Raw genomic sequence first — 17,801 nt, 5'->3', positions numbered from 1 at the left:
TATTAGTTTAGACTTCCTGCCCAGATTACATACCTCCAAGTTCCAAAAGCATTGCAAAAAATTATCTACATTATTTGTGTCTGCAAAATTTGGTCTGGATATTTCCTTAGGAGAGGCTATTTGATAATAGATCTGTTGATTCTTTTTCTGGAAACTAAACCTGCAGTTGAGTTTAAAGAATTGGGAATGAGATTGTGCATGAGGAAAGGCTATGCAGGGGAAGATGTAGCATGTATTTCTCTATAGCCAAGTCACAAAATATAGCAGTATGTGGTTGCCAAATTGTTGAGCTGTTTGTTAGGGGATCTTGACCTCCTCCATATACATTAAGGAAACTTATTATTTATTATCCTGTATATAAAAAAAACCCTGCTCTACAATGCCTATTTACTCTAAGACTATTTTCTTTTGTTTCCTTTGTGCATATTCAGTCTTTGTGCTTCTCTTAATCCGGATTTTAGGGGCAGTGCTTACAGCTGTTTATACTCTTTACATAGCACTGATCTGAGAGGTATTTCCAGTGAACTGGGCACAAAAATTTGCATGGGAGACTTTCTTATCAGAAAATGGTACTTCATTGAAAGCAAAAATTTCTCCCAGAAGGTGTTAATTTTTTGTAAAGAATTGTGACAAAAATGTCTTTAAGATAAGGTCAAAACTTAAGCATTTTAAAGGAATCTGGTTTCTTCTTTTTGGAATGGCTTCTCATTTTAAAATCTATTTTCAATTCCGTAGTGAAACATGGTCTCTAAAGTCAAAACTGGGGGGAAAAAACCCGGTATTTATTCACATTCAACTCAAAACAAATAAAATGTGACAGTTCCTTATGGAATGGACAGTTTGAGGCTGAACCTGCAGGAATCATCTCTTCATCTGAATCTTTCTATTGTCTTCCCTTGGTTCTGGGTACAGGCAAGAAAGGTGTTCTAGTGGTGAAGTTCGTATCACCAGTGGTTTCTGAAGGAGAATTGCTTGAGTAGGCTATGCTACAAAGAGCACGAACCTCATGTTGCGCACATGGCTTTGTGCCACATAGGCTGTCTGTGCTCAGAGCATAATGCTGTATTGAAAAACAGATTACCTAGTGGTAGGGCAAAATGTCTAGTCCCAGCTGGAGACGCAAAAGTGCATCCATGTGTAAAAATGCACAGTTTGATTGACACTGGGGGAGTTCTCAAAAACTGTCTCAATAAGATATAGGAAGTGTCAAAGGTTTGTGGCAAGCTTTTCTTCAAATGTGTTTGCTCACTCTTACCTTGGATGTATTGCCAGTGCCTCTGGCCAAGAGATTATCTTCCCTGTGTTTTAAATTGCCTGAAAATTGAAGCAACGAATGATTACTTCAATCTTGGTTACAATGCTGAGCTAATTAAGCTTCTAAGTTGTATTATTCCTGTGCTTCCTACGAAGAAAATTAAGGTAAAAACATTGACATGAATTTCCCAAATGTCTAGAATGTTCATCTCCCATTTAGGTTCTGAATGGGCTGGAAAGAGTCTTCCTTTTTAGAAAGACTATATCATCACTAACTTGTAACACTGGAATTAATAAATATGTTAGTATCCTCCTATTTTAAGAAAATGTAGCACGCTACTCATAAAATGTAACTTTAGACCTGTACTGCCCTATATTTGGGGGGACTGTTACGTCTCTTAAGTCAGGCCATGTATGCACCTAGTTTTTGTCATGGGTGTCTATGTGAACTTCAGGTAATAATACAGAGTATCAATCACAGGCTGTGGACAGAGCATACAGTGGTGTGGGATGTTATCCTAGCTTTATTGGTCAAAGTGGAACTCCAAACCTTGCTGGTAGGAAGTCTGTAAAAAGGCTGATGTTGAGCCTTGATTGTGTGTTGATTAGCAGTGTTGCATCTGCACAGGGAAAGCTATGGAGGACTTTCTACAGAAGCTTATCATACAGATCACCAAAATAGTCATAAGCAATCTTTATGGTTCCTCACCTTGATCCAGTGTTCAGTAACGCTGGATAACTAAAAAGGACCTATGTCTTCCTGTAGTCATTTACCAAGTGTGCTGTTTTCACACATGGCACCACTTAATTACAAAGTAAATTCTGCTTTATGAGTTTCAATGCACCTCTTCTTCCTTTACCTTCAGTTTGGCTTTCTCACTTCTCATGTTTTCCTTCTGTCATCATTTCTGCCCTTGATATTGCCTTCTTTACAGTAAGAATTTATCTACATGCGCTCTTCAAGAACTCTTCTCAGTGGGCTTCTACCCCTCTCCATCCCTTGGCTAATGGATTAGACAGGAGATAGTTAACATTGACATTCCCAAATGTTGTCCAAAGGTTTTTCAGTTAAGCTGGGTCACACAAATGGTTGCCATTGCTTCAGGTTTTCTGTTACTTATTCTAGACTACAACTCTGCACATGTTAAATGGAAAGAGAAGCTAATTTTTGCAACCATCAACATTAGAGAATTTCTTTTAAGCAAAAACTCAAATTTCATGATACCTATCACATGCTCCATCGTTAAGGGACATGTCTGACACTATTGCAAAAACAGAGAGCAGCTGTGCTCCTGACCGTAGCCGCTGTAGCCAGGACTGTGGTAGATTTTTAAATTCTGTTCCAGACGCACTGAGTGCCAGCCAAGGTCCTGCAGAGCTGGCTGAATTTTTCCATTTAAAGCATGTTCTCGTCCCCAGATGACTTTGTGCAGCACTGCTGGCAGCGGCAGGTGCATGAGTGCCTAGTCATGCCACAGGGAAGGATCACAGAAGAGAAATATTTCATCTTTCATGACATGGTATCCTAGAAGAGTATGGGATAGCAATGCTTTTGCTATAGGTAATCCGAACCTGCGAGGCTCTCCTCCATAGCACTGAGATAAGACACTCCATGAGCTGGGTCCCCAAGCATAGGTGATATTTCTCAGTCCAGTTTGCATTTACATCTGGGAGTTGTAGGGTGTTTAATCACCTTCAAATTCTTTGCTATTGCCAGGCAAATGCTCACCTTGGCATTTCTGTGTGATTCTGTACAATCTCAGGTGCAACCTGGAGACTTCTTATTGAGGTTTTTATTAGTAGGAGCAACTTCTTCCTTTCATGATCTGTAAAAGCTTTACATGAGGGGGAAAAAAAAAAGTATTTCCAGCATCTAAAACAATATCTTTATGGGTCTTTCCTATTTAGAGGGGGTGAGATTGGCATGTTCAGCACTACCTTATCATCATTCTGACCTGTTAAATTTATTTTTACACTGTTTTTGTAATAACTCCACGGGAATGTAGCAATTGCCAAACCAATGGCAATCATGAAATACTTGATAATTCTATGCTGGTGAGTATGGAAAGCAGAGCTGCTTGCCCTCTGGTTTTCTGTTGCCCATATCCTTAGCTGGTGCAGTCAAAGAGTGATTTGGTACACTCTTACATTGAGGTAAATGTAGAAATTAGTCCAAAAATGGCAGTTACTCTAGGGCAAAAACTATCGTGAGATTGGAGTGAACGCTAATCCAGTACTTTTAGTTTACTAGTGGGTAATGTTTTCCTTTCAATGATTCTTAGTGAAATGCTTCACAGAGGAGCTGAAAGTTGGCAAAAAATACTGTCTTTGAAAATTTGGCTCCAGCTGATTTTATACCTAGAAGCAGAACTGTGGATGATCTGCTACAACTGGTTAATTAAATCCTGTGCTGTTAGCCCTCAATTAGATGCATTAAATGGCAAACCTTGTTAGCAGATTTGCTGGCCAAATATGGAGAGATTCCGTATATCATTCTGACTACTTTATATTTGGGCTCTTAAAGAATGTATGCAGCTTGTCTAATGAAGTGTCTGTATGTACAAGAGGAAAAAAGAAACAGATTTTGGATCTTTCCCTCTGTTGGTCTGTCTGCCTGTGTCTTTGTTCAATGAGTGGGGTGAAACTCCCTTTATGGTTTTTTTTTTTAAATGTTTCTTGGACTATTACCAGAAGGTTTTTACAGTCTGTTGCCTGCCTCTCAGATTAGAAGAACACTGGCATATTTTAACAGTTTCCTAGGATCCAAATAGTCTTTAATTAACAGGGAATTGATGTTTTGGAGTGCGACCAAAACATGTGAGACATTGGAAGCAGAGAACGGGCTTGGATCCTTCCAGCTTTTAGCTGGCTGTGTCAAGGGGCAAACAAATAAGTAAAACAGGGTCTGCTGCAAACAGGTAGTGACTTATTGGTATGCAAGGGGACTTCTTCATTTGCATCATGTTCCCACAGAGCTGGTGGTTGGTAGCATTAGCTGAGAGTTGCTCTCTGCTGTACAGGGTCTGAGTCAGCTCCACCCCTCACAAAGCAGAAAGTGTTCGTTGGTACCTTCCCATAAACAGAATTTTAGTGGCTGCTGAAATTGTTCTTAATTTAGATTTGTATTGATCAACAGTTGAGGCAGCAAGGTATGTTGTGTTTGCAAGGTTTAGGTTGACTCTGAAGCTGTAAATCCATGAGTGAGCATTTAATTAAAAAACCAAAAGTCTGAAAATTATATGACTTTTGCTGAGCTGAACAGCTAGTTGTTCTTTTTCTTCTGGAGCAGTTTGCCTTTGGAGGGTTGAGCAATAGAGTTGGGATGAAACATTGAAATTATAGCAGAATGAGACTAGCTGAAGTTCCAAAGGGAAGTCAGACATACACTGAACTAGTGTTCCAGACAATCCAGGGAGACAAATGGTTTATTAGCTAATTTTAAATAATAATAGACTGATACCTGAAGCAATTACTGGCAAAGAATTATAATCAACAGTTACTGAGTCAGCTGTGCTCTTCTTCAGTAATGCAGTAATTTGTGGACAAATAAAAATGTATTTGTTTTATATTAGCTTTTTATTGTTGCTTTTTTGTGTTGGCTTTTTTTATTTTTTCCCCCTAATCATAGTACTTGCTGAATGCCTTCTGTCTCTTTCTACACGTAGGTGGTACATGCCAGAGCGCTGCTCTTCCAGCCCTAGTGCGTCCTCCTGCTCCACCTTTGCAGCCGTCGTTGGATATTAAACCTTTTCTTCCATTTCCTCTGGACACTGCTGCAGCAGTCAATCTCTTCCCCAACTTCAATGCAGTAAGTACACTCCTAACAGTTACTGTCCGCCTCAGTGAGCCACAGTTTCCATGGAAGACTCAAGAGGGCACAAAGTAGAATTTTATGTACTCAATTAAACCTGGAATATCTTCTCCCTTACTGAGGGCCAAATGACTCTTTCAGACGCACTGGTAGACCATAAATTAAAGCCTAGCTGAGTGTTAGTCAGAAGTGATGTAGAAGGAAAAAATGATATGATCCCAAGTGACATGCAATAAAGTTGCAGGCCATATTCAGTCCCAGGGCTTGTGAGTTTCCCACTCTAATTTAAGATGTGCAGAGTTTCACTAACTTACAGTTCGCTGCAACTCTCAGAGAGTGGAACTCTCAGAGTGATGGCGTTCTTCATCCCATCTCCAACAGGCTTCCTGAGAAATACTTAAAATTTACAAATTGGAGGGGCTACAAAAGATAAAGCTGTCGGGGCAATTAAAGTAAGAATGAGAACAACGTTAGCTGGTGTATGAGCTATTCACTGGCAAACAATCCAATGTATTTTTTTCAGGTTAAGATATGTTATTTCTTACGCCTTAGGTTAAAACAAGGTTAGATTTCTCTTTAATAATTTTTTTACTTAGACATACTGTCTATGATTATAGAAAACTTATTCCTCCTTAAGTATTATCATTATTTTACTGACATATGTCATGAATGTTTCAATTTTCCTCTTTCTGGCTGAGATACTTAATACTCTAAAAGGAAAGAAAGTCTAAATTGGTTTTATGTTGATTTTGACTTTATAGAATTATGCCTCTTTTTAATTTGAATGTATTCTGGGAACTTCTTTTCCTTATTTACATGTACTAGATATAGAAGAAAAAAAACACCCTAGGAATGTGTGTGCTTACCTACTCTGAGAGACACAGAGAGGGGTGGAATTTACCATGCCAAAACAATTTTAACTAACATGCAAAAATCTTAATTACAGTAATTAAGAGTAGTAAAAGAACATGCCCATTCTAGAAGCAATTTGTAGTAATCAATAGCAAATTTCCATAATTAAATGTTAATTTATTTACCTTTTATGGATGTTCATTTTGCTTTAAAGTAATTAAAATGAACTAATTTTCAAAAATATTTATTTATGCAGTCTTAAATTCAAGCAATTCACAGCTTTAATAGAGATCAGAGAAACTAAAAGCTGCAAGTCTTAACATGCTCAGAAACAATATGTCAAAGAATTCTTATTACAAAGACACTTTTTATTACAAAGAAACTTTTTCAAATTTTAAAATCTATATAGGTATGCAGCAAAGTTTTAAAAAGTGCTGGTTTTAACCAAGTTACTGATAACTCATAATGAAATGGATAAAACATTAGACTTGTTTAGTATGCTTTAGGGTTTGGTTGTTTTTTTACTGGTTTTGCTTTGTGATCATTGTTTGTATTTAATGCAATAGGCCAGCTGAATTTTTAGAAATTGTCTATTAGAATGTCTATTTTTTTTTCAGGAATTTCCATAGTTCAGAGTCTTCAGATTGTTTTGCTAATTATTTAACTCTGCATCATTCAAATGCAATTTTAATAATGAATTTTAGTAAATAATTGTTAATCTTGTGTTGTTCCATAAATTTCCAGTTTCTTTTTTCTTACAAAGACTGATTTTATACTATAATTATTTGGGGGGGAGAGGAAGATATGCTCATATTAATTGGAAGTAAGGAAGTGAAAAGAGACTCCTATCAAAACCCTGTTATTCTTGAACATCATCTTAGTACTGTATCGTTTGGTATAAGCACTGTAGTTGGATTTTACAGACTCCTCGTCTCTTCAGTTTTTCAGTAAGCTGAGCCTAGGTTTCAAGAGTGAGACTAGCAGCCCTTTTTAACAGCACTCTGAAGTTCGTTCCCAGGCAGAGTAATGCTTCCTGTGATGTGTGGCTGTCTGCCAAGTCCACCTTTGCTGAATATGTCAGTCCCGAGGGTGAGGATGTGGTTGTCAGAGCTGCTGTCACCTGCCTTGCTGCTCATAATCTTTGCCTTGCAACATGACCTTTGCCTTCTCATCATGTGTGCTGACATGCAGCATCATCCTCAGTGTTCCCGTTTTCATTTTGAACAGTACATTATTGAACGCTGCTATGTTTAGCTCATGTGCCAGAGCTGGTTAATGACATCCTCCAAACATGCAGGCTAGCTGAGAAGTTCTGCATATTTCCAGAAATACTTTCCAAGCTGACGAATCTTTTGGGGATGCATCAGCTGCTGTTGAGCATTATCAGCCTAAGGAGAAGGTAACCCACAGGTCATATTAGACTTTAAACAGGATGTCTGACAAGGGCTTTAAGTATGTGAATGTGAGACAGAAAACAAGTGTTTAACCACAAAATGATCTTTGTAAATATGCATGCACATGAATGATTGTAGCTGTTGATAATGCTTTATATTCATTGACTTCGTTGACAATCCTACACATTGTTAGCAGAGCAGCATCTATGTTCCGTGGCTAATGAAGGTCAAGCAGGTGGTCAGTAAAAGAACACCTGAACTGGACATTCTCTCTCGTGTTGTTGATAAATTAACTTTACCTTTGACTGAGATGTCGAGGTCATAGATTGTGTCTTAGGAAATGAATTTCTAAAGACCTCTTGACCCTTGCACTATTCCACAGGAACTAATGAGTTTGGCAGTATGTCCGGGCTACTTCCCAAGAGGCTAGAAGGAAGCCCAGAGTTTTGGCCATTTACTGGCCATTTTTCAATAGCCTTTACTTGAAAAGAGCATGATCAAGGAGAAACTTGAGTAAAAATTCAGGATGTTTCAGAGAAAAGAAGTGGTCTCTGGTTATGGCAATCCTAACTCAACTTGAGAGTTTGGTTGTGATAGGCATAGGCATCTGAGCTAATCAGCCTAAGTTTCTCCGCAAAAGATAATATCTGGAGAAAAATGAGCAATTTCTCTCATTTTTTAAGTGGAGAAAAATATACAAAGATAGGTTGCAATGCAAACAGCCTATATGTCTACTTTGGCATGAGGTGAAGTAAACCCTGAAAGTTCCTATTCATATCTGCTGACTATAATGTGGGACTGGCTCAGCTGCATCTACATTTAGTTAGATGAACCCCACATTATGCGACAGGTCATAAGCTATTCACAGCTGATACATTAAATTCTACTCAGAAATCAGATGGCAGAAGTGCTGACATTGTATTTTATGTTTACAGAGGAATGCTCCCATTTATCAAGCAGTTACGCTTCTAATTTTGTCTGAAGATAATCTTGAGGGAATTTGAGGATTCAGATGAAGTGGATAGAAATATTAGGAGAGGTGAAAGCCAAAGTAATTTACCAATGGAGAATCTCAGGCACATACACAAGAACTAACTCTGTTCCAGTTTATTACAAACGTAAGATTACTTTCTTTGTTACTGATGATTTTGCTCTAAAGCTAGCTCGGTTTTTGCTGGCCGCCTCTGAAAAAAACATTCAGCACTGATTTCTACAAAGGCAAAAGCTTTCATCGGAGCAGAGAATAGAAGAGATAACATGGGGTGTGCAAGCCTTTATCAGTAATATCTCTGGACGCTGAGGAGAGGGAAAAGTAAAAAAGTGAGTAACCTGAGAAATGCAAGGAGGGTAACGTGGACCTTTGAACCATTCAGTTTCAGGAGGAAGATTTTCTGTTTGTACAAGAAAGCATAAAGCAAACATACCAATTAACAATCTGGTTAGCTGAACATTTGTAGGTGCTATGATCTTAATTGTGAAGCAAATGGGTACCCTGACGTCGTATGTAACAAGAAATTTAAACAACACAGCTGTTTAAACTGAAAACAGCTCACTGGTGCAGACCCTGAAGAATCACAAGTTCATTGCAAGTTTATCTGATATAAAAAGATGAATCAAGTGTATGGGATTTAAATGGCTGAATTTTATGAATGAAAGAAACTACGAGTATAAACAATGCTTATGTAGCTTTTTAAAATATGATTTGAAGATTGTCAGAGGAATAGAAAAATAATTAAATTGTTCTGAAAAATGTTTGAGATCATCTAGCAAACATTTGGTATACTTCTGTGTTTTCATCTGCAGAGTGAGAAGCTTTTAAGTCTGTGTGCTTCTAAGAACTTAGTTCTTAGAGACACAAAGATTTACCAGTTGTATTGAATACGCGCTGGTCCGTGAGTGCATGTGAATATGCATATGTGGTGTTCCTGTTCATGAGCCAATCTTTGGTTGCAAAGAGATTTCACAAGCATCAAAGTCTAGAAGTTCATTAACTTGTAGGAAAATATTGATATGAGTCCCTGGACTAAGAGGAAAGGCTTCATTTTGCTAGACGTCAGCGTCAGGCTGAAGTGACCCTCTCACAGAAAAAACCTCAGTTAGATCTTTTTTATAGTCTCCAAAGCCCATCATCCTCAAAGCACAGATGCATCAGAAACCAGGTTTTGCTTATTTCTGAAGCTCTCAGAATTATATATTTCAGCTTCCTGAGAGGCAGAATTTAAGTTTGCAAATCCAGGACATTTGCCATTACTAGGTGGAAAATCAGACAATACATTTCACTCCTTGTTTGTTTATTCTTTGAAGGTTTGTTGAAGGAAAGTTTCCCAAAGAAGCACCCTTTGGAAAGAAACATGATTACAGTTTTGACTAGAAACATATGACTTGGAAGAGTAGTGGCAATGTCAGAACTGTACTAAACATGGATGGAAAATTAACTATTACTCTACAGACATCTCTTTCTTATGATCCATCTGCAGTAATCCTTGTTCAGTCCCCTGAGTTTTCCTGTTTGCTTGTTCTATGCCAGTAGCCCCAGGTGTAATATTAAGGGCTTCATGTTTCACCTTGCCCTGGTAGAGATTTGCCACGTAGGAAAGGAGGAGGAGGTAACAGCTGCCATTGCCCACAGGTTGGGGCTCCAGAGGCAGCTTGGGTTAGGCTGACAATGCTCCTTGCTTCCTGAAAACCAGCCTGTGCAACACCCTAGCAGCTTCCAGGGCAGCACAAAGGCTGCACTCTCTATAGAGGTGAAGCTTGTGTTTGTAGGTACCAGTAGCGGGCAATTATGGCTGGCTTGTGTTACTGGGAGCTGCTTTTCTCCCCACTCTGGTCTTTCTGTTGGCCTCTGCCTGGCCTGCTGATAACCACTGAGTTAGCTCATACAGAGCATAGCTTCATGGTTGTTTGGGAAATGCAGTCGTGTCCTATTGTGGCCGGACAACTGATAGACATGGACCATGTTGAAAACCTGCTTGCTGACAAGTATTTCTGGAAAGGGCTATGCCAGGAAATGTGGAGAAAACCTGTCAAAAAGCTGCCAGAAAACATTTTAAAAATCTTTTCCTTAGGCTCTTGTCCCAGATAGTTTTGCGGTTTTTTAATCTAGAAGAAAGATATGCGCTGCAGAAATGATGTGCCAATTTTCTGGATGTTATGAATAAGATGTAGCTTTTGATAGTGAAGAGTGGAGGAGGAATCTGAAATACATGTTAGTTTTTCTAAACATTAGCAGCCTGAAATTTACAAAATAAACCCAGTTTTTTTCTATGTCTCTACATAATGGTTTTGGTTTATGTTGTCTGACTTAACTGAGCAGAAGAGCATAATGAGACTATTTTTCCTCACTGTATAAAATCCTTTAAAGTTCAGTAGTGACGACATGCTGTCAGAATGCTTTGTTTCCAGAAGAGGACAGTCAGGGGACAACACAATGGCCTCAGTTTCACGTGAATCAAGATGGAATACTGCCTACATAGAAGAACTTGGCAGTAAAAATATAGTCTGTGCTGATTTGTAATGTTATTTCCATGAGAAGGACCTTTATCAGGTGGAGAACTGTACGGCACCAAATTGTTAATTTGTCAGATAAACAGAGGGGATTATTGCTTCTGGGTATATTCCTTGCATGGCTGCTCATTTACAGGTGTCTAGAAACAAGGGGTTTGGCTTGCTTTTTTCCTTACCATGGCACTTCAGTTGAGCTGTAAGGTAGCTATACTCTTCTTTATGGTCTATATCTCTATTGCTGTTTAGTTGAATATTTTTCAAAATAGGGAGGACTGCACAAATAACCTTTGGGTTCCGGAATTCTTTATTATAATAACATTTTCATCACTGCCCAGGACATTTAATTAAGAAGTCTGCAGGGGAAGAAGAGGGATTAGGGAATGAGCAAACACAAGAAAAACCTGGCAATTCAGTCGTTTTTATTTGGTGCTTGCAAAACAGGAATGAATCAACATCAGTATGAAATATTCCATTATTTAAATTGGCCAGATTTATTTGCTGTCCATTTAAATCCTTGATCTACACCCTGGGCTCTGTTTGAAGTAACAGTAAAGCTCTGATTCTTTGATACAGAGGAAATGTTCACAGCTCAGGAGACATGGTGAAATTAAGTTCTTTGTCTTTTTCCAGTTTTGAGTCAGTTTAGGGTGGATCCAGAGCTCCAGGATTACTCTTGTCTGCTGTTCTTATTTATGGTCTATGCTCTGTGTCATGGGCAGGGAACAGAGCTCATATTCTGACTTTGTATAAATGAGTGTTCCTGCAGCCCTCAGGTAACCTTCCCATGGTTGCCTGTGACTGCATGGCTGTTATTTTACTTTGCACTGCAGAGCAGCTGGGGAGTAGTGTCTCAGCTCCCTAGCAGTTGTCTCCTGAATGATTGCTATTATTTTCTTTGGACTTGATGCTTTGTTAAGGAGCATCCTACTAAATCTAGCTTTAATCCCTTTGCAACCTCCTCTAAAAATTTTTGGCCTCTGTTTGCAACTAATAGCTGGGACTTCTGCAAGTTTCAACCCAGGCATCAACAAAAGTTTTCGTGTTATCTTTCTCTCAGCATTACCTTACATTTTAGCAGCACTCCTGGCCCTGTTTTTGGAATCGCTTGCATTGGGCCCATGTGAATTGAAACTGTGAAATTGACATGTGAAATTACCCATTGCAATTTTTGGAATTGCTTTCATTGGGCCCATGTGAACCTCATGAAGTTCAGCAAGGCCAAGTGCAAGGTTCCGCAATCCCCAATATCAGTACAGACTGGGTGATGAATGGATTGAGAGCAGCCCTGCAGAGAAGGACTTTGGGATACTGGTGGGTGAAAAATTGGACATGAACCAGCAATGTGTGCTTGCAGCCCCAAAAGCCAGTCATATCCTTCGCTGCATAAAAAGCAGCAAGTCGAGGGAGGTGATTCTACCTCTCTACTCTGCTCTCATGAGACCCCACCTGGAGTACGACATCCAGTTCTAGGGTCCCCAATAACAGAAGGACATGGACCTGTTTGAGCAGGTCCAGACCTGGGCCACGAAAATGACCAGAGGGCTGGAACACCCTGGCTGAGAGTTGGGGTTGTTCAGCCTGGAGAAGAGAAGGCTCTGGGGAGACCTTATTATGGCCATTTGATACTTAAAGTGGGCTTCTAAGAAAGATGGAGAGAGATTTTTCACTGGGGCCTGCAGTGACAGGACAAGGGGCAATGTTTTTAAACTGGAAGAGCATAGGTTGATTGGGCATAAGGAAGAAATTTTTTACTGTGGGGTGGTGAGACACTGGAATAGGTTGTCCAGAGAAGTTTGTGGATGCCCCTTCCCTGGAAGTGTTCAAGGTCAGGTGGCTTTGAGCCACCTGATCCAGTGAAAGATGTTCCTGCCCATGGCAAGGGGCTTGGACTTGATGATGTTTAAAGGTGCCTTCCAACCCAACCCATTATCTGATTCCTCACAACTTATTTGAACAGTTTTAGGATTATGTTCCAGTTAGGGAATTAGCAGTCTCCTGTGCTTATGATGAGCAGCTGTCACCTTTTGCCACACAGAATACAGCAGTCTTGAGAGCTTAGAGGAGTTTGCTTGTGGGTACAAATGGGTAGATACCATTTAAAAAATCCATTAAAAAGTTTTATTTTTATTTAAATTAAACTGTATCAAGGGTGCTCCAACCTTCTGTGATTGCTTTCAGTAGAAATTCAGGTTTCTAGGATGCACTTTCTCCTGGGGAAGCAAATGTGAAGATTATCTTAAAATAGCCTAAGTTTGTGTCATTTCACCTTGCTGAACATTATAATACCTATCCTTGAATTAATCTCTGTAACTGTAATGTGGATATAAATTATCCAACCGTACCTGTTTCCTGGTTGCTGTCCAGTTTTTGGAGTGTAATGTGTGCCTTTGGTAAATCTGTTTTAATTTATCCAAAAGACTTATTTCCAGTATGTGTGTAAGAGCATCACCTATGTTTGGCCTTCTCCAACTACAATCTCTGTTGGCATTCAGCTCTGTGGCCTCATTCGAGGTCCTTAAGGATGTCTCAATCCTGGTGGTCATTTGGCAATTGCCGCCTGCAGATTTAATTTACATTGTGGGTGGGGGTAGGATGTTGGTCTTTGTGCAGGCTGAGCATATAGCATGTGCACTTCCACCATCGGTTTGATAGCTCACAGTTTCTTCAGGACTTTTCTGGCAGTATATCACTCTCCAGTCACTTGGCAGCTTGTGGCTGAAGAACAGATGTTTGTGCGGCTCCTTTATGCCATGTGAGAATGGATGGACTTCTAACTAGTCTCCACCAATTCTCATGTTCATAATTAACTGAAAAGGTCTGAGGCAGAAGGACCCTGTTTGTATAAGCTCGTGACTACACTATTAGCTAAATGTCCATACAGTAGGTTATGGAGTATAAACTTGAAGGCATTTTCATGAGCAGTGTTGTTGGCTGGAAATGATCTCTGGACAAAGGGCTCCACAAACCTAAAAATGACATGCAGCAAACTTTGTTTTCTGTGTCTTTTTTTAATTTACTTAAGTGGTTTCTTTTTATTATTAAAACAGTCAATAGGATCTAAATGTCTCACATGCTTGTTTGTTTAACTGATGGTTAGTAATAGCAAAAGAATAAACTTTCTGAGTTATCTCATCCTGCCTTACACATTTGCTAGAGGGCACTGCACAGTGGCCTGACAGATAACTTGCTGTTGGAAAGTCACAGTATCCAAGGCAAAGGCAATAGCAGAGCCTTTATTGGGGAATGAGGGTCCCTCAGGCTTTTGCTTTGCATGCAAAACGTTCTCGTAAAGGAAATTAAATGAAGTGCTCTTCAGATTTGTCAAGTCTTGATGAGTGGAATTACTTAAAACTGAATTTTATAAAGCATTTTAAATAATGTTTTAATCAGTTGATGTTTACACCCTTTGTCTTAATAGCACTCAGATGAAAAAGATCAATGATTATTTTATTCTGCAAAGACTATAAAACTTTAATGGGTTGCATAATAAGTATAACTCATAAAATCTACAGTTTAAATATGGATGGTTATTAACCTGTTTTTAAAAAGCTGCAATTAAAGTGAAAAGGAATTACTTAAAGGAATTATTTGATTACTGTAGTCTGAGGAGGAAAAAGAGTGGTAAAATTCTAAAATCAGTATTATTTCTGTTGATGACATTTCGAAAGATTTCAAATAAGGCATGAATCTTTCCTAGCCTTAGGTATGTTTGTGTTGCTAACCTAGCTGAATAACGATTTACTGAATTTTTTTGTATAACCTGCAGTTTGTTCTTCTTAGGAATTTCAAAGATATCTGTTGAAGAAAGCATGAGTTTGCATGACAGGTGATTTTACACACAGTAAATACATTCCTAAGCATAATTACCTTGTTAATTGCTTATTCATAGCATGCAGTAACAGTGCTGCTGTTATTCAAGAACGTGTCCTAAAACACACTCACTTCTATCTTCTATGATAATGAGAAGGTTTGAGGCTCTTTTTTTCCCACTCTTTTTAGTCACAGTAGTTTGGGCTGGTAAATCACACATGCTGAAGAACTCATTTATCTGGAGTCATTGTATGATGCACTCTCTGATGGAATATTTCTGTAATGTCCATGTCCTGTCTAATTTATTTTATCCTAACATTTTTTTGATAAGGGAAGAAAATCCCTAAAGGTTATATGTTGGACTTGTACAGTAGAATTGGATATAGAACTCCAGATTCTCATGCAAATACTGTTTTTCCTGGCATCCTCCCTTTGGCTCTATTGAATGCTTAAAGTAATACTGTGTAAATATCCATACAGATTAAATTAGTAATCAAAATAATTCATAAAAAATAGTACAAAAGCTCGTACCTCTCAGGAAGTCAGTGTTTCTCTTTTAAATATATTGGTTTATATAAAATAAATGAGTATCAAATTCATACTATTTCAAAGAATACAAATCAACGTTTTTCTGTCAGACATTATATTTTGTCCAGAATTAAATGTTTTGTGATGTCCTGAGTAAAAAGTTTTAGATGATACATTACACTTACATAATATTTTTTATCAGAAAGAATCAAAAATTTTAAATAAATTGTGTAGTTTCCTTACACAACAAAAGCAATCATGTTTAGGATGAAATGTAAAAGCTGTCTTAACGACTCACAACAGAAGGCTAAATAGTTTATAACTGAATGAAAATTGTGATAAGAAATAAAAAGATATATAGGAAAAAGACATTCTTAATTACAGTTAGAGGTGGTGTAGAGCCTGCTGGAAAGCTGGCCAGCAGAAGTTTCTTTCAGTAGTTTGCTACTGTGAAATTCCTAGGAAGTTTGAATGGCAGAGAGAGTGATCCTAACGAGTGGAGGCCACGGCAAGACTTCTTGCAGTTGAACAAAATAACCCTGTGAAGAGAATATTTGAAAAAAATTTGGGGGACTGGTATTACTTTAAGTTATTCCTGAGACATTTGTCAAGAAGCCAGGGAAGGTGTAAACGTGCAGCCTTTACTTCTCTTATTCCTGTGCAGTTTTCACTAGGCTTATCTGTAGTCCATCACATCAATGCTTTGTTAAAAACCTAGGGAATTATGTCCACCTTACAAAGATAGCAGTTTAGGATCCTGAAAATAGTATAGTCTGATTATCAGGGATTTTTTTGTTTTTGAGCTAATCAGCCCTCCACTGTCAGAAAAGTCAGGTAGCTGATCTGATATACCTATGCATCGTTTCAACAGGTAGAGCAGCTACGGTACCTGAGGGTGGTGTAATGGGCTTATAACAAGGTAACAAAAGCCAGGACCAGGCCAAAGCATTATCTGTTCCTATAGCCTTTCTCTGACAACTTAAGGAAGAGCAGAAGACCAGAGAACACATATAGCAACACTTTGCCAGACAGTGCCTCCAGTGAGGTATATTTTAGGAAGTTCTTGAGCCAAATGTGTTGTCCTGGCATGTGATAGCCCTCCATGAGGTAACATGCTGAACTGGATGGAATCAGCAGGAGAGTTTGTTTATTTTAACTACTAATGAGGTAATCTGAGTTTCCTCATTCCCTTCTCCAGATGGTGCCTAATATATCCAGGCAGAGAGAGATATAGGAAAATTTCCTTGGGCAACCTAAGTAGTAGGAAGAGATGGGCGTATATGAACTATGACTTGCTATGAACAGTAGAAGTCTAAGGACAATTTTTAAGGTGCTATGCTTGTGGGAGCTGGAAGTGGATGAAGAAATGTCCATCACCTTACTCATACTTTGTGTTTGAAATGTACTGATTTGCTAATGGATCCAACCCATTACATTATTGGTGTTGCTAGGACTCAGATGACAAAGATAAATCACAGGGGTGATGCCAGAGTTAATTATAGCAGTGCCCTCCCAAACGGCACTATCAGCTCTGGGAAGCAGCAAAAACTATTGTTGGCATTAGGAAGTAACATGAGAGAGTGGTGTCTGGGAGAGGAGCGGCAGTGTGGAGACTGCCAGTGAAAGGATTGGAAAATACTGGATATATGGCGTTGGGCTTGGAAGAGAGGTGGGAGGAAGAGCAGAAGGTTTGCAAGAAGAGAGACTTAGAATTATCTCAGAACAGGTATTTGAAAGATGCTTTTTCTTCACACACACACACTCACACACAAAAAAGTAATGGTGGAAACATTTCAAAGCAAGTTAAACTATCCAGTTTCCACTTAAAGAATCCTTACGTCTTTGTTTCTGGCAAGAACAGTTCCTTTCATTTTTAGTTACATGCTTTTCCCAGGAAATTAATATCTTCTGAAACTTTTTGAAGGAAGTTTGTTCTCTCTAAATCTATCTTATTTATTTTCATTTTAAGGGAGCTATATCTGCTTAAAACCTAATTATGTTTTTCATTCTAAATTTGAAATAAAAGAGAGAAATTACCTTGGTACTTACTGAAAATATGTCTCAAACTGAACTAAAACAAGCACAAAATTAAAAAGTCTGTGCTTCTGAAATCAGAGAAAATCCTTCCCTCATTTCAGAACAAACCCTCAGATATTATAAAATGTCATAGCTCCACAGCTGTTCACTCTCTGTTCCACTGTAAGTATTCCCTGATGAAGGGAAATTGTTCTTAAACTTCTGTGCACAAAGAGGATAGCATGTATTTTTGGTCTTAAGTGCCTTTCTTTTCCATTAAGCAAAGCAATAAATAAAGGTAAAGTCTACCTCAGCAAATACTGTGTATGCACGTCTCCTCTGTAGTGTTATAAAAAAAAAATCTATCTCTTCAAACAGGCTGAATTTCTAGAATATGAAGAAATGTCTGTTTCAAATGACACCAAATTGCACAAAAGCTATGGATCTGAAGATTAGTTCTTATTTTCTTTTATCTGCTAGGACCCCAACATTCAGTTGATTGGGAAAAGTTATATTTCTTTTAGAATTATTTCCTTGAGGTCTTTCTTCACAAACCACTGCAACTTTTTCAAAAGTCCTTCAGTTTCTTTTTGAGAAGCTGCTGTGATATGGCAAGAGATTTGGCATAT

The 17,801-nt window shown here is 38.5% G+C and overlaps 1 protein-coding gene across 1 annotated transcript in view; it reads left to right on the top strand.

Moving 5' to 3' along the window:
• ZNF385D (zinc finger protein 385D) overlaps positions 1–17,801 on the top strand; it is a 420,720-nt gene that overhangs the window by 283,543 nt on the left and 119,376 nt on the right. Inside the window, exon 3 of the mRNA XM_059818926.1 lies at positions 4,920–5,062. Coding sequence (XP_059674909.1) covers positions 4,920–5,062 — 143 coding nt within the window. The remainder of the gene's footprint in view (positions 1–4,919; positions 5,063–17,801) is intronic.

The sequence above is a fragment of the Gavia stellata genome, chromosome 6 (assembly GCF_030936135.1).
Source record: "Gavia stellata isolate bGavSte3 chromosome 6, bGavSte3.hap2, whole genome shotgun sequence".
NCBI classification, from domain to species: Eukaryota; Metazoa; Chordata; class Aves; order Gaviiformes; family Gaviidae; genus Gavia; species Gavia stellata.
Note: the sequence above shows the minus strand (reverse complement) of the source record. Positions and strands in the feature narration are given on the sequence as shown.